The following is a 26,824-nucleotide window of genomic DNA, read 5'->3' as shown; positions in this document are numbered from 1 at the left end:
ACAGAAGCTGTGTTTGTCCTTCAGAGCATGAGCTATATTTTCTACTGTGGAAACTTAATAGTTACTTCATTCCTCTAAGTCATCCTGTTCTTCCAAAGTTGTCTATCCACTTTTTATTGCTGGTGCCTCCTGGCATGATGGCATCAGAACAATTCCCTTTGCATAATTCATGAAGTGATACCAGATACTCATCATGTGCAGACAGATTCAGTGTGGAGCACTAATTCTGTCTAAAAAACTACTACTTAATCAGATGAATATATGTTTTATGAATCTTTCATGTATTTTATATTATTTTCCCATTATTTTTAAAAATTTGAAGCATTAAGGCTTTGCAAGCAACTGATTGCAGCCAACGTGTCTGCCTGAATATTCTAGTTTATTCAGATCTCTCCTTTGTCTTTTTTTAACCTATTGTGCGGCACTTTATTATCCTCCAGTCATCATATATACAAAAGAACAAATTCATGTTTGAATAGAAATCCTGGAAATGAGGTCCATGCTTTCAAGTGCCCAACTTCTAGGCTGGAGCAACTAGCACCAGTATATTTTGAGTTCTTTGTGTCATCCTGTCTTGGATGAGAATTTTGGTTTCTGTTCGTTTTTCTCTGTTGTTGCCGTTTGTCCTCTGGAGGTTTTTTGGAGGCTAGTGGACATTATGTGAGTATTCACAAGGCCTGGCTGGTGGGACCCAAGGCTGCCTGTGCACTGGGCTGTCAGGTGCCTCTAGAGGGCATTCATCACCGGATGGCTGCCTAATCCAGATACTCAGATTCACCTTCCAGCCATGCCTAGACCTCCACATACAAGCCTGACTGGTGTCCTCTAAGTTAGGTGATGTCAGTGCTTCTCTTGTACAGGTAGTTACTTCAGTGAGCTCCAGTTCTATAACTATGGCCCATCTTTTGCCTTAATACTCATTTATATGGCTAAAGAACATTCTGGTGTCTTAACTGCCTATCAGTATAATTTTATTTCCTTTTCACAGTTCTCAGCTTCATTTGTGACAATTTTTGCTTCAGCCCTCTACTTCAGTGTCTGTGCTCTAGCTTAGTTTTCTAGCTTACGTTTCTTTCTGCTGTCCTTTTGTTAGGTGGTTAATTCATACAGTAGGCTCACTCTTAACTTGAAATCTTCTATCTCTTTCCTTGGGTTGTGCATTCCAGTTAATGCTTTTGATTTACAGAGTATGCCAAGTTTTGGGTTTTTCAGTAATTAAGTTCTCGAGCTATTCCAGTACTATTTTATTTACCACCCATCTCCTTTAATTGATCTTCTTTTGCATTTGAAATCAAGAACCTTGGTTCTAGGCTGTCTTGTGTTTGTTCTTCAGATGATTTATGAAGGATATTTACTTTCACCAACTTTTCTTCCCTGCTTGCACAAACTAAATCTTGAAAGAGAATAACAATGTTTTGTTGTGTAGAAATCGGTAGAACTGTCTGAATCTAAGAATTTTCCCTTTTCTGTAATCGAAGTCTCAGAAATTAGTCTCCTGAAATGAAGCCTATTGCCCTGCTTGCAAGAAGAAACCCTTTCCTCATCAGGAGTGGAAGGGTAGACTTCGGAGTATGTTTCATGATACACCTCCAAGTCATCTGGTATAACAAGAGGAAGAAGCACTGTAATAACCTTATATTTCCTTCCATCCAGTCATGTTTCATGAAGTCATAAAACCTGCCTGCCATTCAGTTATCCATGCAAACATCTTATTTTTGTCTGCATTGCTCTTGCTGTGTTTCAGAACAGATGAGTTCATTCAAAAGACGATCCGTGAAACCTTTGCTCACTGCACAGTGCTGACCATTGCACACCGCTTGAACACCATTATTGACAGTGATAGGATTATGGTAAGACAGTTAACTGCTTCCCTTTTGTTTTTAATTTCCTGAAGAATAATGTTACTGCTTCTTCTTAATTTTGATCCAAAGGTGGGTAGGAGTGTAAGTCATATGTTAGGCTTATCCAAGTTAACCTCATCGTCCTAGCTACTGTAACTCTCAACTCATAAAACTGTAGAAAACTGGAAAAAAATTCTTTCTTTCTCTGGTCTTGTGCTTTCCATCCCACAAGGCACAAACCCGCTGCAGGTGAGGTACAGCAGGTGACCTGAGCAAATAAGCTCTGCCAGTACTGGGAGCCTGTGAAGTCACACCCATGAGGTTCTGGACAGAGTCAGCTGGGTTCCGTCAGGTGCTTTAATGCAGTGTCGGTGGGCTGAGGGAGGCAGTGACAATAGTTGGTGTGGGATGTGGGAGGGGGAAGTGGTAGTTCTGGGGCAGGAGACATGGAGGTAAGGAGACAGCAGCTGCCCTGTTTAGTGATGGGAGTAGGACTAGACTGGTGAAGTAATGAATATGGCCAGCTTTCCAAAGAAAGGTTCAGAGAAGATGAAGCACTCCCAGTGCAGTAGCCTCTGTCATCTTTGCTACCAGTAGAGGAATGTTATACTGTATCTGCCACCTTGTCTGCCCCACACTGCATTGCACTTGCATAGAAATTAGGAAATACTAGCTGATTATTTTCATAAAGGCAGTAGTGTTCCCTGGGCTCTCAGGAAATCCACCTGGTTTGTGTCCCTGAGATGACGTGCAGCCTACAGTTTTACAATCTTCTGCAATAAGAACATGAGCCCTTTGCAAACATCTTCACAGCCAGTTAATGAAATAACTGGCATAGAGGGCAAAATGTGTTCATAAGTGGAACTCAAATTTAACTTGGCTTCAAGCAGAAATTAACCTTCACCTCTTGGTGGTAACCTTAAAAGATACCTCTCAACTTTTGTCTTATGGAAGTGAAAGATGATAATTCTTTCCATTTTTTTTTTTTTTTTTACTGAATACTCAAAACATTTTAAAATTTTTGATTGAGTTACAGTGGTTGCCTGAAGTACACAAAATTAAACAGTTCCATCTGCTGAGATGAGTGGTGTTCTGAGGAGTAGAATAGGTTGTGAGCTCAGTGATTATAGTTTACTTACAAAGAGAGAAACCAGCAGAACTGCCATAAGTAGTCATGTAATTGCAAGCATTTAACATATAATAAATAAATATTTTCTTCTCTGGTGAATACCTCCCCACAGGTCTAATGGATATGTTGGTGTTTTCTACAACTGAAATGAACAAAAGATTTGTGAGGAAACAACTGTGACCTAATTAATAACTGTGTGTGTTTGTTAGCTGTCCAAAAGGATTTCTGTGGCTTTTGGTTCATTAACTACTATTAACATGTTGAGCACAGAATGCTCTCTCCACAAAGATGTGTTCCTAGATTTACCTTTAATGTCGTGAAGTTGCAATGAGAACTAAATATTTTATTTACTTTTTTTCCAAAAATTGTTGGAGCAAAGCATAAAAATTGCCCTTTCCCCCAAACTATTCAGGATAATTGCCAACTACATAGCTACTCCATTGCATTTTAAGTGTCTGTACATTATTCTTACCCTAATATTTTTCAGTTTAGTCACTATTAAGATTTCTATTTCCCTAATTGTCTAATAGTCTTTAATGCTTTTGGGCTCTTTAGAGTATTAAGAAAGAGATTTGCAAGATGTGTGTTTGAGTCTGCAGTCAGTAGTGATTTTTAAATCTTTTAAATATTTTTCTTTTTCATCTTTTTGTATTGCTCCATTTTGATCTTAGGATCTTAGGTTTGTGTCAACTGGGGGAGAGGAGAGGGTGAGAAGCCTGATAAAAAAAGGAGGAAACTGACATATAACTTCATAACAATCCTGTTTTCTTGACATCCTTACTCAGTTATCTATTCTGTTTAGGGGCAAATCAGAATTACCATCTCATATTTAGAATGATCAGAGTTATGACAGGTGTGCTTCTGTTACACTTTTATTTCTTGGTTTACTCGGACATGTAACTCATAGTAGGAATAAAGTGGAATTTTGGAAGAGAAACATGTTAAAAATGCCAAGAATAAAAATATTTCTCTAGAAGACTAACTACTAATTAATAAGGGCTATCAATAAAATTATTTACTTCAGTATCAGAAAAATTGAGAAGACTTAGCTAAATAAAGCTTTTAGTGCATTCTATAATTTAGTTAGTCAGTGGTATGTTTTAGTAATTCACCGATTTAACTCAATGCAGATTCATTTTCAAGAGTCAGAAATGCACAAAGAAACTGCATTGTTCTTCATTTACCTGGTATATTACTAAAAATCCTGGGTTTGTTCCTCCTTTAATTAAGACCTCTAGGTGCAATAATGCCTTATTTATAAGCCATCCCAAATGTCTGTTGTTTGCTATTGTGGTAAGTTTTTTAGAAAGTGAAGGAGCAAGAACAGAAATAGAACCTGGGAGTCAAAATATTAACAATTATCTTTTGACAAATAAAGGGGAAGTTATTTTTCAAACAAATTTTGAAAAGCTCTCTTAAATCAAGCATGAATGTTGAAGCCCATTCCTGAACAAGTGGACATCACCTAGGGCCTTCCTCCCTTCCCATTGAGTCAGATTGAAAAAAACCTCCTGCTCAAAGCAGGGTCAGCACTAATTTCTCATCAGGTTGCTCAGGACTTTTTCCATTTGAGTCTTGAAAACTTTGAGAAATGAGATTCCGCAGTGTCTGGGCTACCTGTTCCAGTGCTTAATTATATGCTGTTTAATTTTTTTTCTCCTTATATCCAGTGAAAGCCTTTCTTCCTTTTATGGCAATTGTTTCTTGTTTTCCCACTGTGTATCTCACTAAAGAGCCTTCTATCTTCTCAGTAACTTCCTTGTAAATATGGGAAGGTTGCTGTTAAGTCCCCTGAAGCCAGCAGTTCTCCAGGGTGGACATGCCCTGCTCCATCAGCGTCTCCTCATTCATGCTCCAGTTCACTGACCACCCTTGTAACCCTATTTCAAGCTTGCTCAAATTTTCCTTGCTTTTTCTTGTACTGGGGGTTCAAAACTGGTCATCACGTCTTGAGTGTGTTGGCTGCAGTCTCTAGCTTGGCATAGTCCATGAGTTTTTTGAATTAATTCCATTTAATTATTGGTTAAAGCAAAACTTTCCAAAAAGAAGCTGTTCGCCTTTAGGGTTAATCCAAACATTAAAAAAAAAAATTGGAACAGAAAATAATTTTGAGAAAGTCATGAGAAAATGTCAAGTTGGATGAGTATGGAAATAGGAACTGAACGTGAACTGTTGCATGTCTGCTCACACCCGTCGTAATAACTGGTTCTATTTTAAAAGAGAAGAAAAGCCTACTCAAGGAGGGAAAAAAGGAAGAACAGAATATATTTTATACAACTGTAGACAAATCTGGCCTCAGGAGTTGTTTTAATTCTCGTTTGTTCCATTCCCAAAACCATACCTCTGCTTTCATAATCCAGGTCACGCCTTAAGAGTATTTCCATTTTATCTGTCTTAGTGATGAACACATTTTATCAGAACTTCAAACGCTTAAAATCATTGAGGGAAGAGCTGTATTGTGTAACGTGATACTCTCTAACCCAATCACCTCAATGAGTAATACTACACTGCACTTGCATAGGACCTTTCATCTGGAAATTGTAACGCTCTTTATAAACATTAATTAATTAAACTTCAAACACCTGGGTGAGATAGGGAAGTATCCATACAATCTTTGGAACCAAAGTTGGAAAGACTTGTTAAGTCAGCCCATAAAATTATAATCCAGTGGTTTTCAAGCTCCTTTTTTTTTTTTTTTTTTTTTTTTTCTTCCCTCTATGCTGCTCCAGCATCTAATAGGACACTTTCTCATTCCTTTTCCTTCATTACTTTGAGAAGCCAAGTTGTAACTCTTCCCATCAGGTGCTAGCAGTACCCGTTTTAGCTCTTTGGCACAGGTAAGAACTCCGCTGCCTGGCAGAAGGGGAGAGTAGGATGAAAGCTGCAGTTACCTCTTCTGTCATGGCAAATCCTGGCAAAAGATCAGCTCAGGCTTCCTTCATTGATCCCGCATTCCCTGTAGCTTCCCCACCACCTCAACTGTTGCTTCCCTGTCCTGTCCTCACCACAGAGGGCAAAGGCCTTTTATGTAAACTACATCTGCAGCTTGTGGCAGCCAATGGGCACCACTCCCAAGACTTGAGGGGGATCTTATAAAATCCCCATCATCCATTTCTCCCCCTCCTCTTTGCTTTCTTCTACAGGTCGAGAAATGCTTTTTAGAAACTCTGTGTTTATGGAGGGGGAAACAGAAGCATACAGAAATTGAGGCTTACCCAGGGACATAGTGGTTCAGTAGCAAATGAAGTATATGCATCTGGCAAGAACCTGATGGAGTTGTTTGCTGTACATACTGTGCCGTGGCCTCTCCAGAGGAAAGCCACAGAGTCAAAACTTGTGCATTTTTCAATGACAAGGATGTTTCCCCAGAGAGTTTTCATATCAGAGTAATACTTCTTTGAAATGGAAACTCTTCATGCAAGCAGAACTTGATCTAGTAATTAAAAACTGTCATTCAAATAGGAAGTTTTTGATGAGAGAATCATGGGAAGAGATTTGATTTATTTATGGGAAAACCTGTTGTGGTTACATTCTGCAGTGACTAATATTCAGGATAACAATACAATGCACTTCACAGCCAGACCTGAGTTGTTTTTTTTGGTCAATAGAAAATGACTTCCCACGTCTTTCCGATAAGCCTCACAACTTCCCACGTCTTTCCGGTACACCTCCCTTGGTTTATTCAGTTATTCTCATTTTTCTGATGTTGTGTTTGCCATGATGGAACATCTGGGCCTCATAAATCAGGAACTGTGTTTCCTGCACTGTAGATGTCTAATTTCAGCAGAGCAATCAGTCCACCAAGGGTAAGTGTAAACATCTTGGAATCAAAGAGAGAGATCCGGGCAGTGTGGTGTGTGGTGGAAAGGGCGTCACCTGCAGCTAGATAGAAAATGCTGTGCAGCAGACAAGGTCTGAGCGCTTGTCTTTCTCTGGAGTTTCGATATCTGACCCAGTATTGCACATTAATGCCCTTCATCCATCCAGATGGAGTGAGACAGTGGTGATAGACATCTAAGTGAACATGATGGTGATGCCCATACTGCCCTTCCTTACCATGGGGATGGCAGCATTCTTCCAGGAAGCGCAGAAATCTCTGCTCTGTCTCAAGAGGTCTGGATGCAATGCTCCCCATTCCCAGAAAAACTTTGTGTCCTCTGTGTACCCGGGGCAGTCAGGTTAAGCCCTTCCTTTTGAAGAGTTACATCGCCAGAAGTGCAAGAGTCATGAGAGGTAACGCAAGGGAGTCTGAATCTGCAGCCCAGTGAGAGGCAGAGCTCTAGTAGCAGTAGGGAAGCCCCATCTGTCCTACTGATACCTTCATGTGAGCTTTCACTGCAGTGCCCAGCCCCAGATGGAGGTGTGGAGAATGCAGGAAAGTGGTGGTAGTACACTTAAATTAGCAGTACTGAGTTAAAGTCAGAAAAGCTATATAGCCTGTTGACTATTCTTTAGGTGGCTTTCTTTTCCGCTTACTTAAATATCACTGCTGGAAAATGAATATGTTTTACAGCAAATCTCGACATTCTGTTTAGAGGGTGTTATGTTAAGTCACAAGACACAGAACATGCAGTCCTGGTTGTAGAGCAGTTCTTTGTGAAAGCTGTGTCCCACCGTTGATGTTGGCTCTCTGGTCTTCAGCGTGTCCATGTCAAAATATTCCCCTGGTGCCTGCTGTCAAACACTGGCCCTCAAGGGCTCGGAATGTCTGAGAGGTCAGTTGTTGAGACCATAAATATTCATGAAGCCTGGGATGATAGAATTTGAAAACTTATGAAAATAAGAATTAATTATTACTTTCTTCAAAATTCTAAAGCAGGACAACTGGATGGGTATAAAATGAGTAATTTGTTTTCATTCTGTAACAGAAAGGTGGAAGGGGATTTGACCTCTTATTAGCCCAGTATCTAGAGTGTGGTGAAATATTATTGGATATTATGCTTGTGCTATTGAAGTCTGTTCTGTTAAAGAATGTAAAAGGAGCTTAATGGATTATAGTAGCTAGAATGGATGCTGAATTTTTGCAGCTAAGCATCTAATTCTTCATAAAAACCTTAATGTACCTTGTGGGTCTGAATCCAGTAATCTGCAGTAAAATTGCTACAATTATACTGGTGCACCTGCTGTCATTATTCAAAAGCAACAAACACTAATAAAGCTCCTTTTTTTGATTCAGCCTCTGTCTTGAAAATATGGACTAAGGAGTATTAGAACTAAATTCATTCCTTTTTTTATTCAACTTAAGAAAGATCCCCACTGAGTTCTGGAAACAAAGTCTCATGAGTAAGGAAATGTGAAGACAAGAAAATGACAGGTATTCATAGAAAGTGACCTGCATGGAGCGCAGAACGCCTGGAAACCATTAGGTTTCTCCTTTTTTTTGTTAACTCAAGCCTTCCAGAGTTTCTGCAAGAGCTGAGGATTTAGCAAATGATTTTTCAGAAATGGTCAGTTTTGTTTGATTCTGAACAATAGCAGTTTCCACTGTTCCCAGATCTTCTGAAATTGGGTTGATATTTACCAAACCAGAAAGGAAAACAAGATCCTTCCATTTTCTTCCTTGGAATTTATTGAATTCCACAAATATCAGCAGTGAAGACATTGCTTTCAAAGCTGAGTAATATATGCAAGTTTACTATTGAGAAGATTCTATATTGGTGTTTAGGCCAGGTTTTGCCTAGGATATGAGCTGTATGCCATGGTCTTATATCAGAGCGAGCCTTGTCAGCTGAAACGGAGTGTCTGTGACAGTTGTAGATGTCACATCTGGCCTATCTGCCTCTAAAATTAAGTCAGAATCCCAAAGAGCTTGGAAATACACTAGAGTTCTTGATTCTCTTTGCCAGTTTTAAGCCACACTTCTCTAAAACATTGCCATCTTTAGTTCTTAAAAGCTGCTCCCATTTCAAGAGGGCTGCCCAACAAGATCCTTCTTTTGCCTAAATAAAACAACTAATTATTGAGGCAGTACTTCAGCTGGAAGCATTTAAACAAAGAATTTGAATTTGAATTTCTGCAGGAAGTGAAGCCAATGTTTGATGAACCTTGATCTCTCATTCTGTCAGTCATTTGTGTGTGAATGTGTTTCATCACTGTAAGAACAGGATGGTCGTATCATGTTTCTTTAAAGACAGTGGAATGGAATCTAGATTGTACTAGAAATACTAACACATCTTTAAAGAATGATTTTTGCTTGCTCAGAAATATTGTATTACTGTTTGAAAGCAAATTAGCACAGGTCATGCTGGTGGCTGATGCCCTGAGCAGAGATAAGGTGAAACTCTGCATGGCAGCTGAGCCACAAGTTCGTTGTCCTCAGAAACTGATAAAACCAGGAGACATGCTCAGTCATCTGCAACAATATTCCTTAACCTCTTGAAAAGTATAATATCCTTGTAGCTTATCTACCTTTCTAAGACTCTCAAAAGCCTTATTAAAAAGTGGGATTTTTTAAACTGAGGTATATCTCATATCACTTCAGGGCCACATTTGAGTCATTCTGCAATCCCAGTTGAGAAATGTGGCTTTACAGTGATGGAAGCAGTCATTACTGATTGACCAAGGGAGAGTTTTGTCAGCACGTACGTGTTTTTGTCAACTCTTGGTAAGCACTGGCACGAGGCCCCTTTGTACCCTCTGGAGCAAGGGTTGAACTTACACTGCTATATCAGATGTTTGGAGGTGAGGAAACTGTGCAGTACAAGAGAGATTTGCAGTGTGTGGTTAACAGACTTCTTCAATGAGACATAGAAGGAGTTCATATCGAGTGATTATCAGTAGAATAAGTCTTATTACTGCATATGTCATTGGTATTTTTTCCCCACGACATTCCATCCAGCTTACGGTGGCATGCCATCAGTTGGAGGAAAAGAAGGTAGATTTTTTTAATCTCTGCAAGAAGCCTAAAGAAAACCTGTCTGAACCAATTTACCAGTGCTGCATGCTCAATTTCCCCTAAGTTACAGCTGAAGAATAATTTCAGTTCAAGGACATTCACTATTTCTGATTACAGAACAAGATATCTAAAGTTGCCTTTTCTGTGAAGCAGGGGGATAAGGGCTACATGTCAAATCCCAGTGACTAGTGGCTAGTCTGGCATTGTTACAGCAAAGTTAAACTCTGCTGAGGTGTGTTATTTGGAAAATCTGAAAATGATAATTCGGATTATAAGAAGGTAAATTCCCAGGTCTGCTCTGCTCTGTTCATGTTCGTGAAATTTACATTATTTGACACCAAATTTGTCTGGAGTTACTGGTAGAATAATTTGTATAGGAACCCTGAAGGAGCATGGGAAATACTTTGAATAAACCTGAAGGCTTAAGAAAAATCAAAACAAAATAACCAACCAAAGCTCTGCAACAAAAAATAAAAAAAAAAAAAAAACAAAAAAAAACCAAAAAAAAAAAAAAACCCACAAAAACTTTCAAAAGAAAAAGAGCCCCTTTAAAATAGTTTCTGAGTTATATCTGCAGCCTTTTCAATGTGCTTCCATGTACACAAACATGTTTAGATATGTTGATATTTATAAATGATTCTTCAGAGAAGTGTGTGCATGGTTCTCATCTGTTTTGACAAACCACGATGAGACAGAAGAGACAGAACATGCTTGCATCTGAACTTAATGCCAACTGGAGTACAGGCTGTTGACTCTTTTCCACAAAACTATGTATTGTCTTGGGTGAATATATTTCTTATAATATGATGTAACCAGAAGCATCTCCTGAATATTCTTCTCTTCCCAGGACTTTATTGAAGATCATCTTGATGTATGCTCTCTGAGGAAACCATTGTTCAATGTTGTACTCCTAGCAGAGTTTTGAACTTTAATAATGATTTTGTTGTTTGGTGATGTCTTCTCCAAGTCTAAATTAAATCAGATGTATTCCCAAGGAGATAATTTCCTTGAATTATTTTCCTTTTGAATAGGAAATAAAAACATTTATGATCAACTCTTAAATGTCCCATTTCCCCTCTGGCTTAATGGTGAATATGAACGTGAATAAGAATACTAGTCATTCCTCAATAATAATTGGAATAAATTCTCATGCCCCCCTCCTCTGTTGCTGAACACTTCCAACCTTGGATTGTTTTTTTTCTCAAAATGTTTTATAACTATTGTTCTCTTGGTTTGTCTGCTTTGTTGCTGAAAGTTAGAAAACACAGGATTTAGAAGGGTTTTTTTTTTTTTTTTTCTCTATGGATAGCTGTAAGTCCATGGTGTTTGTTACAGAGTTTTAAAAGGCCCTTGTTCTTTCCCTCTCTGTGGCTAATGACACTTCTTTTACATATATCAATCCACAACGAACACTGTAAAATTCACTTGCAAAGTGAGTGTTGGCTTCTCCGAAGTCCTGTGCAACAGAATAATATGGATTATTTGAGGAATCATCAAGGAGAAAAGGTGTTCTCCTGGTTGTGCTGCCTGGGTTTCTGCTGGAAACTCAACTATCTTGTTGTAGTATCCTCGTTTATTAGTTGTTTAGTTTTTCTCTTTTCATGGTGAAATGGATTTCCTGACTCCTTTTTCACCATTTTATGTTTTACTTTTTGTCTTCCTTCCCTTGTTTTTTTGTCTTGGTTAATACATTAAATTATGAAGGTATGGGATGGAAATACTGTAAAGCTCAGGGGTTTAGGAGGGACCTAGGCAAAGTGGGATAGATACCCTGGTAGATTACAGCTGAGGCAAAATGTAGGCTCAAATCTTACCCAAATTTAGTTCAACAACATTTTTGTGGCATAGGCAAATACTCCTGTGCTAGTTAGAGTTAACATAAACACATTTAAATGGCTAATAATCTTCTCATGTTTGATATTGCAGGTCAAGATCAAATACTTCTTTTCTGTTTCACTGTCCTTCCCTGTCATATTTTAATCATCCCCTTTCTGTGTTATTTTGTGCTTCAAATATCAAAGAAAGTGCTGTTCAAAACTGTTGTCTTCTGCCAATATGGTTCTTAACCTTCTGGACAGATCACAACTCAGATGAGCAGTCACTGCCCCAGATTATTCAGCCAGGATGAAACATTAGGTGGAATAGAATTAGATGGCATGTGAGGATTTTACTCACTAATTCATCATTTGAGTCCTGTTTGCACTTAACATGTTTCTATATTGCTGCCTGAGTAATGCTAATTTGGATAGCTGTAAGTAAAGATGTTTTCACCATACTCAGGGAAGTGAGCAAATTCCACTGAACAGCAGTTTTCCTGCATGTTTTCTTTTGTATGATTGCCAGCAGCCAATTTTGTAAATTTTGAACTGTTGGAATTACTCTTTCATATGAGAAAATCCTGTTGGAGTCATAAAGATGGTACTACAAAGGCAGGAACAGTGCAGGCAAGGTAAAAGAAACTGCTGGTGCAAGAGGGTGGAGAATCTGGCCCTGGTTTACATATGAGCACTTTGAGTTCTTTTGTGTTTATTTTATTTCATTCTGGGCAGTCTAAGTATTTCACAGGCAGTTGGCTCCCACAGAATGATCAAGTCTTTATTTCATGTATTTTACAAAGAGTAAGAGCGAGGAGCTGAAAAGTTGAGTGGTTTGCACAAAACCCCTCTCTCTCAAAATCTGCACTGAGGCCTGTGATGAAATTCAAGTCTGATTCAGAGTCAAGTGCTCCTGTGTGTGTCCTCCACAATCTCCCTGCCGATCTGATTTCGCCAGCTACAAGCTTCTCTCTGGCTCTTCTGTATCAAGTTCCACTGGTACAACTGCCTTGGAACACATCTGGGTTCGATTCTCTTGTATTGTGCAGTGATAAGCATTGCAAGTTGATCGGAAAATACGTGGCTGGTAAACACCAGATTCCACCTTTCCTGAATGATTAGCTGGCTTTTTGAAGTCCTAATGATTTTAATTTGGCTTGGAGTCAGTGAGTAAGAGTATGCAAAGCCTTAGCCAAAGTACCTATTTATTTATGTAAATCTTATCAGTGCACATTTCTTCAAAGAAGAGTACCTATCTCTTTGTCTAAGCGCTTTTTAATAAATATATAGATATATAAATGTATAACTACCAAGTAAACCAGCTTACATTTTCTCCATTGTCTCATAGATGACAGCAGTTAGTAGAAAGTGGTTTTCCTTGGTGAACAGGGTTTTTATAGTGTTCCTGACTTGTAGAAATGATATTGTCTGTTCAGTTTCATTCTTCATTTTTCATTTCAGATTTTTTTAAAAAAATAACACAGCTTGTTTTTCTTATAGCTGTTCTGTCTATCTTAATAACACAAGCTTGGGTTTTATTCCCAAAGAAAGGCTATGAATTGATGATTTGTTAATGATTTGTTTAAAATGTGGATGGAGTTTCTCCAGACAGAAATTGCGCACTCTATTCGTTTGTCTTCTGGACTTGACTATTTAGACCTTGCCAAGGAAGAATAATTTTTTCCCTTTCCCCAGGTTCTCTGGAGGGGAAAGATTGTCTGTGTGTGTGGTTGTTTCAGATATTTGCAAAATGAATGTTAAAATTGCAATACTGCAGTAATATAACTCTCAGTAATATAAGACTCTACTTGTCTATTGCAGTTCTTTACTAGTAAGACACACATTTAATGAAAACACTTTTTATTTCCTTTCTTAAGGAGCGCTTGAATAACCTAGTGCTATGCTGAAAAAAGCTTTACTTAAAGGCAATAAAGATGTTCTATCCTGTGGCACCCTGATTTAAGTGTAGAATTGTATACAATAATTTATTGCATTTTTAAGGAAGCTGTCCTTAACTGTGACATATATTGCCCTAAAAAATACTGTGATAAAAAATATGTTTATAATTAATCATTAAATATTCAGAGTAAATGGGATAGGACTAAGTACACTGAAAAATTAGCATGTGTTCAAGTATAATTCTGCAGGTAAAATAGTGAACCTATTAAATGACTGTATGTTGTGCTGTGCAATATTACTAATATTTAAGATTTTTCTGTGAGCACTTTCTTCAGCTGCAATTCCAAACGATACTGGAAACCACTTTCAAAGGAAATTCATAGTATAGGCTGGGTTCTCTAAGTTAGGAGCTTTTAAAAATAGCAAATATCCTCTTGCAGGTTTCTGTGTGTACAGTTCATAAAATTACATGTAATTATGCTTCTGTTTGTTGTCTGAGTTATTTTCCATTCAAATGCCCTGTTCTTAATTGAACCAGAAGGGAAGGAGTGGGTCCCTTTTCCCTGATGCTGGGTCTCCGGTGTCAAAGAAGTTGGCAGTGCGGTATTTTCACACCGGTGCAGGCAGAGGAATCAGCTCAGCTGTGCCCCTTCCCTGTGGGTTTTTTCATTTACTGGGGTCCAGGCTGCTTGGACATCAGGCTCTTGGCCATCAGGATGTTTGGTTTTATGGAGCTGCACAGGCAGAGGACACATTTGAAAGTTTCCTCACAGGACTTTGAATTTATCTCCAAGCTTGTTGGAGATTCTTCTTTCAAAGAGAAGTTTGCACACTATTTTTGTTTCTTTGGAAGTTGTCCTCACAATACCTTTTATTCATTTCTTTCCTGAAATTACCAGCTTCGTTTTTTTAGATCTTTCTTTTTTTCTCACAAGTATGTAGACCACAATTATGGCTTGAGTTATGAGTCCTTCCTTGAAGTCCTTTTGTTGTGGCAATATCTTTGTCAATAGCACGCCTGTGTATTCAGTTTTTTATTTATATAAGAACAAAATTATTTTCTGAATTGTTTTCTCACATGAATTCTTCTCCTTTTTTTTAAACTCCATTACTCCTACTCGTGGCGTAAAGTACTGAACTTGTAGACTAAAACCCAAATCTCTTTCTTGAGTCAATACCATTAATTTATAAGCCAGTTAAGTATTTGAGTGCATTGCATTTGTCAATATTGGCTTTTCCCTGCTATTGTGTTTCTCATTATCTTAGATTAGTTAGGTGTATCTGATCCTCTGGTCTAGACTTACCTGCACATTTTTGTGTCATTCAAAGGTTTGTCACTTCTCTGACACCTCTTTTTTCTGATGACTAACATAAGTAACTACCACCTATGCCAGAACAATATAGTTCCCACCAGTTCCTACCAGTTCCTTTCTTTCTACAAAGAAAGCTGCACTGTTTAATTCAAATCTCTTGTTTTCTGTCCAGGTTTTTGAAAAGCTTTGTTCTTTGTAGCATGGTTATTTGGTTACACCAGATATCTTTCTTTCCATATAAATAATTTCTCCTTTAGTTTTATTCTAATGCATTAAAAATTGTACCAGATTTGTGATTGCTAAAACTGTGGAGAATGAATTCTACCTGTGATCTGTGTGTCTTCTTTTGTTTAAACGACTATTTCAATTCATTTGGTGTCTTATATCAAAATACATATGCTAATCTAAAATTTTCTTGAATTAATCCTGTAAAGGATTTTAAAAATGTAACTTAAATGTTTGCTGCCATGCAGTCCCTAAATTAAGTCACTAGTCTGAGAACAGTTTCCTAGAGGTTCAATCAGCTTATTCTTATTTTTTTCTCGTATTTTTGACTGTGTATGTTCTCTGTGGATTATTGACTTAATGCTTGATTTCTCTGTCATTCTTTCTTTCTCCCTTCCTCTCTTTTTGGGTGCCTGTGCCCATGGTGGCATCTGATCTTTTCTTTATGTGCAAAGAATAGGGTCAGGTTTAAATATCTTTCTCTAATACATAGTTGGCAAAACCTGATGCAAGAAATTGTTTATCTTTTCAGCAGCACCCTCATTTTCTTTAATTACATCTTCACCTCTAATTCAAAAGACCTACTTATTCTCCCTGAACTGTCTTGGTGGTTATTGCGTGGTTTTCACCCACAGCTGTTTACTTCAGAGCCCACTTTGGACCTCTTTGTTTCCTTCTTACACAATGAATCTTATAATCTGCTTTGTTGGCTGCACAAACATTGTATTTCCATATTCTGCATAACTTCGTGTTGGATTCCTGTAGGTAGAATGGCTGTAGGGCACTCGAAAATTGTACAACAGGTCTGTAAACTGAGAAAGTGCTATACTAGTTTGAAGAGGACAGAACTCATTTTCAGAGTACAAAATTCATCCTAGTGCTAAAAATGCATACGTTTCCCACTTGTCTGTAGTCGCCTACATTTGGGTTCTAGTCTCTAACATTTAGTTTTTAATTTTCTTATGTTAATACATTGGTTTCTGCTGATTTAACAGGTTTTAGATGCGGGAAGACTGAAAGAATATGGTGAGCCTTACATTTTGCTGCAAGAACAAGACAGCTTGTTTTACAAAATGGTGCAACAAGTGGGCAAGACTGAAGCGGCTTCTCTGATTGAAACAGCAAAGCGGGTAATTTTAGAAGAAGAGATAATTAAGTTTGTCTGTGCAGTTTGTTTATCTCAAGTTAGCATATTCAGTGTTGCAGTAAGCCTTCCACTAAAGGATCTGTCAGTTTTGCAAGGCAAAGCCATAATTTTCAGTTGGATATACACAGGCTTCCAAATGATACATGTATTTATATACCCTGAGTTGAAAGACTGGATTTCTTGCATCCTTTTGTGTGTACACAAAACAGTAAGTGTAAATATTATAGGACATACTCACTTGAGCTGGGTATTGATCTTAACTTGCTGTAAAAAACATGTTAAGGCTGCAGAGTCAAACATTTCTCTGATATGTCTATATTTTTTAAAGTGTCCACTAGATTTTAGTTGGGGGTCAGTGCCTGTGACCATGCTGTGGTCCCTGAGAGTTTGATCACATTCTTTCTGTTGTGCATTCCCTTACTTTGTTCTTGTACCCTGGCTTTCTGTTCTGCACCAAAAATGAGCAGGGCTCAGCTAAGAAATAGTTGTTGAATGTTTGTCACCTCCTTGTTCCCTGCAAAGCTCTGTGCCTGATTTACTGTGTACTATTCAAATCCTACTCAGAGTACAGAATTATTAATGTAATTGTGGGCATTCCTCTGGCAATCAAAGTCTTTAAGAGACATCAATGGATTCGTTTTCATAATATGCCTGTGAGGTGAGGCTGTATCTTCTCCACTTCTCAGATGGAAAGCTGAAGCAGAGATAAGAAGATAAAAAGGAATGACCTGTGATTAAGGATCTCTTTGACTAGCTTTGGCTTGCTTTCTTTTTTCTTTATAATTTACCCCACAGGATGTCCAGAGGAAGATTTTAATTCTCTCAGTGCCAACGAAGTTTCAGCATTGCTTCAGCTGAGACTGGCAGTGCTCAGTTTGGCAGCAGCTTGCTTGGAACTCATGTAACTTATGCTTTCAGCCTGCAAGTAAGGCACTGGTATTAAGCAGGTAACAACCTAAGAAACCCTTTTGCAGGCAAGAGGCAAAGCTCTTTAGCCTTCATGCTTTCCTTTCCTCACGTTGCTGGATGCGTGGAGCAGAGCTAGAGGAGCACAAAGTCTAAACTGTAACTGAGGGAAACAAAGACTAATAGACAGGGAACAACACACAAAGACAGGAAACAAAATGACAGGTGCTTGACTGTTTTCCAGTAAAAGAATAGATGCTTTTCCATCAAGTTGGGAAAAAAATTAGAAGTTGTGCTAGTATAGAGGCTGTGTGCTCATGTCTGGACACTTTTTACTGGACTTTCTGAAGATTAGAGAAGAGGTTTCTGTGTCTGTTCATATTCTCAGATTTTATTTTTTAAAGAGTTTTTCAAGTGAAGCACTGTAGCTAATAGCATACACTGTAAGTTCTTGTGTGGCACGAATTGCAGAACTGAGGAAACGGTTTTGTCTTGAACTAAGCTGTGTTATGAGTTCTGCTGTCCTCTTCCATTGCTGCAGTGTAGCTTCATTTATTTTCCTATTACAAGGGAATGGGTTAGCCATGTTTTCTGTGGTATGTGCATGACAATCTGGAGGTTATATAAATGATATTTAAAAGGGTAGCTTCAAATTCATGTGACCATTGTTTGTCTGTAAAGTGAAGGCCAGCTTCCTAAGGCTTGCTCCTTGGAGAGGCAGGAGGTGAGGCTGTCCAGCTGTCATCTGTAGAAATTTAGCTATGTCATGCTGTCGCTCCTTCCTTCCCTGGAGCCCTTCTCAATTGCACAATTGCATTCAAAGATGATTCAAAATGTATAAAAATAATTGCCTGATGTTACTTGCCCATATAGTCATCTGCAGTTACCACATCAATGTTATGTGATTTTGTACAGGAAGGGAAGAGATCCAGGAACCAGTCTCTGCTGAAATGTGGTTTGATGAAAAAGTTTGCTAACTCCCAGGCTAGAAGGCAGATACAAGCTTTAGCATCTGCCAAGAATGCAGAGCATGGTGCTTATCCACACTTGGACCAAAAATATGGGAATCAAGAGACTGTATCTCCAGTCAGCAGCTACCCAGAAGCAGAGTTATAGTTCTTTCTGTTTGAAGGACTTGGACAATTCAGGGGTTTTGTTGTTGCAGTCCCTTGTGCTTCATGCATGCTTTCAGAGAAGTCGCTTAGTCAGAAGAGCTGATTCCAATGGCTTTTCTTTTTACACTACTGAGTCTGTTGCATGTATTGCTGTTGGTTTCCCACATTCCTACTGTGGTTACTAAGAACTGTTTTTATGAAGAACAGCTTTCTTTCTGTTTTTGGAAAACAGCATGCTGCACATTAAAAGAAATAGTAATATGACATACATACGTACTTTTCAAAAAGCATTGCAGTGGGTTGCTAAGTGAAATGGTTCAGAATGTGGCTATGCTTTGGCAATGATTATTTGATTTATTGTGTTTTGGACCTGAATCTTGGGTTATATCAGTTTGGACCTGTACAACACAAACTTGTACCAAGATCTTTCAGTAAGCTGAAACTTTAAATGCATTTTCTGGAAAAGTGCAAATATTTTATTCTGCATATATTCTTAAGTGCAAATTAAGAGGTACTACACATCCTAAATTGGGGAGACTAACCAGGACATATTTAAGAAACATAATTAAAAAAAAAATCTCATGGGCCTCTTAGAGAGAAGCATTGCAAGACTGAGCTATTGCTGGAACCTTAGCTCAGGCTTCCAAATAGATCCAGTTGCTATTGTATGGCTCACTTGGTCACTCAGTATCCCTGGTTTTTGTGCAAATGTCAAAGAAAACAACACAGGCAGAACTCAAATTGGAGACTGCTGAGTATGTATTAAACAGCCCATGAGCCTGATGGCAACTGAGTTATGCTTGACATTGTGGGACTGTTTTTATCTTTGCTCAGTTTACAAGAAGCTGCTTGGAGAAAATCCTATGGGAAAGAGAGAAATAGTCATCAAGCAGTGAAAAAAGAAAAAAAATAGAAGTCCTCAATTATTCAGATAAACACAAGTTGGTGTGTTCTCTCTGCTCTTGGCAGTGTTGAGAGAGGCTTTGGTTCTGCAGGCTTTGGTCCATCAGGATAGGGATAGGTTTCTGTCAGTCAGGTTTGAGTACTTTGAGGGAAAAATAAGGGTTGTTTTTTACTTTAAAGCTGTGGCACATGTGTAAATATTAAAATACTAGGTGTTATCTCACCTCAGTGATTACTTTTAAAAAGGTTGCAGCTCTGTTGGCAGTGGAAGAAACTTGTATAAAGACTTGGGCATTTAATATCTTGAGGGATTGGGCTCAAGGGAAGAATTGCAATGAGACAGTTGAAAAGCAGCTGCCATTTCATTACATCTCTAGTAATGTGCCAAGGTTTCCTATTAGCTTTCCATTTAAAAAAAAAATCACATTCAAAAGCTGCATTAAAAGTATGCCAGAGTTTTATGTTTTAAACCAAGAAGGGGATGGGAATACTGAGGCTGCTGTGTGCAGTCAGCAGCCTCATTAACTTTCCTCTGTTGCATCCGATTGTGACTGGTTACTGAGGAATGCCTCTTAACAGGACTCCCAATTCTTCTGTTGATTCGAATCAGACCTTAATATTCTTTGGAACTTGTAAAAATGCATATACCCTGCATTAGAGAGTGCACAAAAGACGACAGTGGTACTTACAGAAACATTTTCGTAGAATGACTATTTCTTTTTTATCCCATGTGTCTTATATGTGCATTCATGTATATGAAAAGGACATTATTATCAAACAAACTGAACTTTGTTGACAATACTCTTAAATATAAATTGCAGAAATGTTTCATAAGCTGTACTCAAAGCAACCTGACTATGAGACCTAACTCGTCACATGTGTCAGCTTCAGAAAGATAGTGTATTTTCTGTTTTTAAAGACTCAAACAAAACTTTTCACATTCTTCTTTGAAAAAAAAAATTGCATTTGAAGTCCTTTTTCACCCAACACATTTTTAGATAACAGCACACAAGTCTTGACATTATTTCATTTTGTTATGCGCATCTGTCAAGGAACAGAGATATGATACACCTGCTAAAAACTGATGATTGTGGAACAGTGAAACTTGACAGCATTTCATTTCCTTTATGTTCTGATTATACATTTATCAGGAAACCTGTATCTCTTCTAGTTGAGCTAGAAATTGGTAGAATTCAGGAACTCAAAGGCTTGGCAAAGAACTGTCCTATTATTTGGTATCATCTTACGTTTTAGAGAAGTTGCTTGGTTGAGTCATTGTTAAAGCTTTTGCTTCTTCTTTCATTATTGTGGTTCACTATCCAGAGATCACATTTCTATAGGCCCTATAACTGCTCTGCAGCACAAATTAAAGGCTGGGATATTTCATACATATACTTGGAAGTTTCAATGGTTGTCAATCATAGTTTGTAAAATATAGGGATTACAACCTGATTTTAACATCCAAATCCATTGTGTTCATTTTATGTGTGAAAATGAGAAACCCTTGTGCAGACACAAGATTTCACAGCTTCTTTGTCATCCTGTTTTTAATTTATCTCCATGTTTTGAGCTAGTAAAATGATTTTACTTATCAGTTTAATGTAAAGTGATAAAACATATCTGTTCATCTGAATTAACAAAATTTGAGGGGATCGACAGGTTGTGTAGGATTTTTCTCACATTTTGTTTGAATGTAAGTTCATATAGTAATTTTACTAATTTTTCAGTGACACACGTTTACTGAATGCCACTAACCTGAAGTTCCCGTTGGGATTCCTTAAGGATATGTATTTTTCTCTACTATATTTATCTCCAGAAATATTGTTTAAAGCTAAATGGACTTTGGTGCATAATTACTGACAGAATCTAATATTTTTCCTAGGTATACTTCAGTAAGAATTACCCAGAAGTTATTCAGAATGGTCAGCTTCCCACAGACTCCTCCTTGGATCCTTCCTCAGGATTATGCATAACTGAAACTGCACTGTGATTCCTCATTGCCTTTAACTGTTCTCTGTAGAATGTAAACCTGAGATCATCTTAACTCAGCGACAACACTTGGCAAGTGTCAATGAGAGAGGAAAGGGAGGGGGGCAATTCTTTGCACTGGACATCCTTCCTATTTAATACTGAGAAGAAAATTTTTACTGTCCCTGTTTCTTTCATTTCAGTGCAATATGTTTTTCTTTCCAACTAATTATGTTTGTATTGCTAAGGAAATTAGATTGAGGTTTTATTTGAAAGTTATGTACTAGAGATCTCTTTTATTTAAACAGGTGCAGGACACCTAACAAGTCTAGTGTGCCTATTTGGAGCTTAGTAAAATAATTGGAATGTGTCTTTTTTTTTTTTTTTTTCTTTTTCTTTTAGAAATGTTTTGAGAGCAAGTAAAACCAAATTTTTTTCAATGTCACTTTAGCATGACAGCTCAGTCTGAACAGCAGATTTGGTAGTGTGTGCAACTTACTTGTCTAGAGCAATTGTCTTTCTGCCTGTCACAAGTACCTATGCAGGCTGGTAGGAAAAAAAACTTGAAAAAGCCAAAACCACTTTTTTTTGGACAGAAAAGTACTATATGCTTTTTTTAAATTTTTTTTTATAAACAGTTCAAATAATGCTGTTCAAGATGAATGTAAATATTAGTTTTATTTTGCTAAAAACCAAATGCTGAAAAATCAATCTCGATCTTCTGTACTTCAGAAGAAAATTACCACATTTGCACTGAAGAAATATTTAAATAATTTAACATACATTCCTCTTTTTACCCAGGTTATCAAAGAAAAAAAGGTATTAAAATAACTTGAGGAAATGTTTGAATGACATGTAATTATACCTAAATACTGTGTAGTACAAAGTTATCTTCAACACAACACATTGAAATGTATACATTATTTGCATTTATTGTGCCTTAATATTTGTGCCTTCAAGCCAAAGCTGTAACTGCAGGGTACACAACAAATTCATTAGATATATGTTAAAAATATGTAACTTTAGTGTGTTTAAACTTTTGCATCAGGGCTTCTGTTGAACTTCAGCTATTTGAAGTTACCATCCTGCCAGAATAAGTAGGAAAATACAAGCTGTAGTTTCGAATGGCTGTTGCTGATAGAGAGGAATGCAGTGAGAGAGGGGTTCAATATTCATAAGTTATGTCCTGATTCAGCAAAGCACTTTAACACAAAGGCACTATTCCCATGTTTAAAAAATAAATCAAGCAAGTGCTATGCTGCTTCAGATTTTTTCAAATTTAGTGAACTATTCTTTGAGGTCCAGTAGAAAATACATCTATTCATCTTACTGTTTAAAGGGCACAGGAGAGAATAAAAAGCTACAGATTTCTTCAGGACATGGAAAATGTTGTGCTTTTTTAAAAATACTGAAGATGCTTTCTATTACCTTTGTAATGCTGAACAAGTGTTATTTACCCAATATTCATCCAGTGGTCTAAAAGTAAGGCAAACATGAATGTTTCTCATTTCAAGCAGTTCTACCAGAATGTAATTTAGTCAGATACAGAGTTACTTCTTACTGAGAAATAAATTGAGGCCAAAGCTTGTGCCTCAGCACAGCCACTCATCTTGGACATTTTCCTGCTCAGAGCCAGCCCAGTGATGAGAGGCAGAATCCTTACCGCCCTGTTGCAGCATCCTCCCTGCACTGGGGCTTGCTGCACTGCTGTGAGATCCCAGGAGAGAGGGGATTGTGTCTGTAGTGCCACCAGCCAGCTTTCTGAGGAACAGGGGCTTTTGGAGCTTGTGGAACAAACATCCAGCATCTGTGCTTGCTGGTAACATCCTCTTACGTGGTTTGAAATCATTAGTGGGGAGTTACAAAATGAGATGCTTTTGCCTTTGGCCTTTCTTTGTCAAGTCCTAACAGTTCTCCTGCAGTGTGGAGCACCTCACACTGTAGCAAGTTCCACTGAGATCAGTGGAACTGATCTTCACACAGTGATGTGCAGTAGGAGGCTTGTGCTACATCTGATGATAAAATACCAGCCGCCAAACCACATGGCACAGATGTGCTCATGTAAGCAGTGCTTTTGGCAGATCCTTCTGAGAACACACCAGCCACATCCACTTTTTGTATTGCTTGGCCCTTCTCTGAGCTGCTGCAGTCCACTTACACAGTGTTCTAGCACACAGCTATCATCCTGTGTGTGCTGTGGCTATTTTCCATTAAAGTTGTCTGAAATAAGGGTAGGGCTGTGCTGCAGCTGAGGGAGAGTAGTGGCTGCATTGCACAGGTATGTGAAGATGTAAAGTTTAAATGTGTAAAGTCACATTAGGTAATGCTGGGGGACTGTGTAGCATACAGAAACTTCAACCTCATAGCCTTGTGCACAAGTGCCTTTTTGGCAAGAATCCATGGGTCCATGTCCAAGCTCTGCTCAAGCTTTGCCACGGAAAAACCTGTTTGGAGTGGTGCAAAACACAGCTAGGGTGAGCTGACCAGTAAGGCAGTGCAGTTCATCAAGTTGGGAGTTTGAGCTTCTTTGTTTATCTTCTTTTTTTGAGCAGTGTGAATATGTTCAGAGTCTGTGTTCTACAATATGGAATTCCTATTCTTTTTGAAGAGATAGTTCTTGTAGAAGAGGAAGTATAATGTATAATACAGAGACTTTTAAATACTCTAAGAGAATAGTAAGTTCTCCTGGCCATATATACCTCGAGTTTATATTTTTTTATCAGACCCAAGGATATCTGCACGCGTAAACCAAGGGTATAATTACAGTTTTAGTTCATTTCAGCTCTGAAATGAATCTATGCTAAGTTATATTTCAGAGCAGAACTCCAAAACGCTGGCTGCTGCAGACTCACTGGTATGAGACCCTGACAGATCTAGCTATCAGTCTATAAGCTAGAATTAATTTGATCCTGTAGCTTTTTGAATGTGCACAAAAATGTTAGGTATCTCTGAAAATGCTGATTCTGCTTCTTCACATGTTTCGGCAGGACACTACTTGCTGTAGATATCAAATATCAATATAAGACAAAACAAATTTTTTACAAAATCACACTTGAAACCCATAAATTGCTGAGTAGAACAACTGATGGCAAGCCATTCATGTCTGCCAGTGGCGTTATGTCATGTTTTTGGTTTAAAGCAATAAAAATACTTTATTCAGGAAACTGGTTTTGCTGGTATTGTTGAAAGCAGTTTTGTTCAGGTGTTGATTAAGACTGACTGATTAAGACCATTTCATTTTAGTTGGGTAAAAAAGGTGCAGTGTGCCTGAATGGCAGAACTCAAATCAGGGGAAGAAAAAGGCCTTCATGTGGTGAAAGTCTAGGTCTGTTAAATGAATGCATTATTTTTCCAACTAGGTGTTTTATGTTTCCTTATAAAGAAAAATTTAAATAGTTTTGAACTTCCATTTTGAAAAATGTTGTGCTTTATTTGGAAATAGCAAAGCAGGTTACTCCAAGTTGATTGCCTTACTCGGGATCTCAGAAAAAGAACTCAGTCTCTATTCAAGCCTTTGAAATATTTCTTTGCCACGAGGTGCCTTAAAGTATTCCAGTCTTATTTCTAATAAATATAATTTTATACAGTAATACTGAAAATCATCAGTTACAGAACTGTTGTTTCTTAGGTGTAAAAATCTAGGAGCAGCCTCTACTTCTGATCTTGAGAGTTGTTTTTCATGCGTTGGTTTTCGTATGTCTTCACTCCACTCCTTCTCAAAAGACCACTGTGAGCCAGCAGAGCATGTTGACATTTCCAAAGCCACAGTTCACCAGGATGGGCCATTTCATGTTTTACTTATTTGCTTGTTTTAAGGACAAAATTTCTCTTTTGTGAACTGCACCGTTTTCCAGATGGGCATAATCTTCTGTGATAACATTTTTACTGCCCTTTGGAAGGGGAGGACTTTCTGACCAGCCTCACTAATGCTGGTTGCTTAAGTTATGTTGATGGTTTCTTTTAGCCTTCCCAGTACATGTGTGAAGTAAGATTGCAAAAAGAATCAGAAGAAATGTTGCTCTTTTTTTTGTTAAACTGACCCTTTTGAAATATCTAATTTCAAAATTTGCCCCCCCCTTTTTTTTTTTGGAGGGGAAAAGAAAGTTAAAATCAGTTCCTTTCTGTGATGGCGATGAGCATGACAGTTTTGCAAAAGATGTGGCTTTCTGTATGTTTTACATTGTGTAACAGCATGCTGCTTTTTCATCATTTTAACTCTGTTTTTGTTTTGGTTTGGTTCTTCCATTTGTTGTAATAATTTGATTTCAGTATTGCTATGGAATGATTTCTTTTGTGGACGTTCACGTGACAACTGCTGTCATACAATAAAAGGCATTTCTCAGAAGCCTGTCTTAAGTCTGTTGTCATTGCAAATGTGTGGCTGAAGGCAGAAATTATGGGCTGAGCTAAGTCAGGACATGTCTGACATCTCCAAACACATCTCCGTGGCATCAGTAGCCCCAAGAGCTGAAAATCCACTTGGAGGTACAAAACAAAGTAATACATGGCAGCTTGGTTTTACCAGTTTACTTCAGTCTGAGATCTCTCAGATCACATTACCAAAAATTTTGCGTTAATTGCTAAAATTATTGCTAAAAAATTGTGATGGAAGAACCACTAAAGTTGCACCAGTGCAGACAGGGTATGGTCTCTGCCTGAAGGAACTGGCAAGCTCATTGGGCTGGACAGTGGAAATGTGGAAGGTCAGTGGACAGAAGTGAGGTGGGTTAGCAGCATAACTCCAAAATCTGGTGTTACCTCTCAGTCCTGTGCTTCTGTCTGATGAGTTTGTTGCTTAATTTAGCAAGATGCTCGAAAATTGTGGGTTTTTTTCTGAAAACCATGTAAAATTCCTCCTTGTGTCTTCCAACTGTGTCTCAAGTACTTCACTCTGCTATTTTGATGCAGGACTTTTAGTACAGGATGAATTGTGCATTTGTCAATAATTGCCGAGTGCAGCAAGTTGCAGGATCTTGTATGATATAAATTGTCGTCTCTCCTTTTCTACCATGGAAAGAATTTCTCATATTTCTCATTAAGAATTTCTCATCTTTCTACCCAAATTCTGCCTCACAACCACCATGCAGCTGTCTTAGTTGCCTCTAAGTGAATTTGGCTTGGGTTGTGACAGCACAAGTTGCCTGTGGGATGTGCAATATTCACCTGGAGCTGTATCCTCCCAGAGCAAGCACTTGCCAAATGCATGTGCTCCCGTGTTAATACAGCAGTCCTCTTTTAGGAGTGGAAGAGGGAGATTTGTTCCCTTGCCTGAAAGGGAGCTGCTGATGACTAACAAAGCCAAAGGTGCTTTTTAGGAATCTGCTCACTAAACAAGCATGGATTTCATAAATTGAGTGTTTAAAGCTGGTTCGTAGATTTGGAGCAATATTAATGTACAGAAAATCAGGGCCATGCTCTGATGTATGAAATCGGGTTTCCACTGTCTGCACCTTGGCACCGCTTAACTCCCAAACTGGCCTGGAATCAATAACTTGGTCTGTTTTTAGATACAAAATTCCCTATGGGTCTTAGCCACAGATCCAGCATGTGCTGAAAAGTACAATAACCTTGAGGAGAAACTGGAGATAGTTCCACAGCCATTCAGGAGCCAGGGAATATCCAGCTTTTAAGTTGCTGGGCTCAGCACGGATTCTGGGATCTTACCCACT

At 38.2% G+C, this 26,824-nt stretch overlaps 1 protein-coding gene across 1 annotated transcript in view; it reads left to right on the top strand.

Moving 5' to 3' along the window:
- The window catches only part of ABCC4 (ATP binding cassette subfamily C member 4 (PEL blood group)), a 142,452-nt gene extending 116,952 nt beyond the window's left edge, over positions 1-25,500 (top strand). Inside the window, exons 29-31 of the mRNA XM_066313444.1 lie at positions 1,745-1,850; positions 16,112-16,246; positions 21,070-25,500. Of these exons, the coding sequence (XP_066169541.1) occupies positions 1,745-1,850; positions 16,112-16,246; positions 21,070-21,177 (349 nt within the window). The 3' untranslated portion in view covers positions 21,178-25,500. The remainder of the gene's footprint in view (positions 1-1,744; positions 1,851-16,111; positions 16,247-21,069) is intronic.
- Positions 25,501-26,824: the final 1,324 nt, after the last annotated feature.

Source organism: Sylvia atricapilla, chromosome 2 (genome assembly GCF_009819655.1).
Source record: "Sylvia atricapilla isolate bSylAtr1 chromosome 2, bSylAtr1.pri, whole genome shotgun sequence".
NCBI classification, from domain to species: domain Eukaryota; kingdom Metazoa; phylum Chordata; class Aves; order Passeriformes; family Sylviidae; genus Sylvia; species Sylvia atricapilla.
This window is presented reverse-complemented; position numbering and strand designations above follow the sequence as displayed.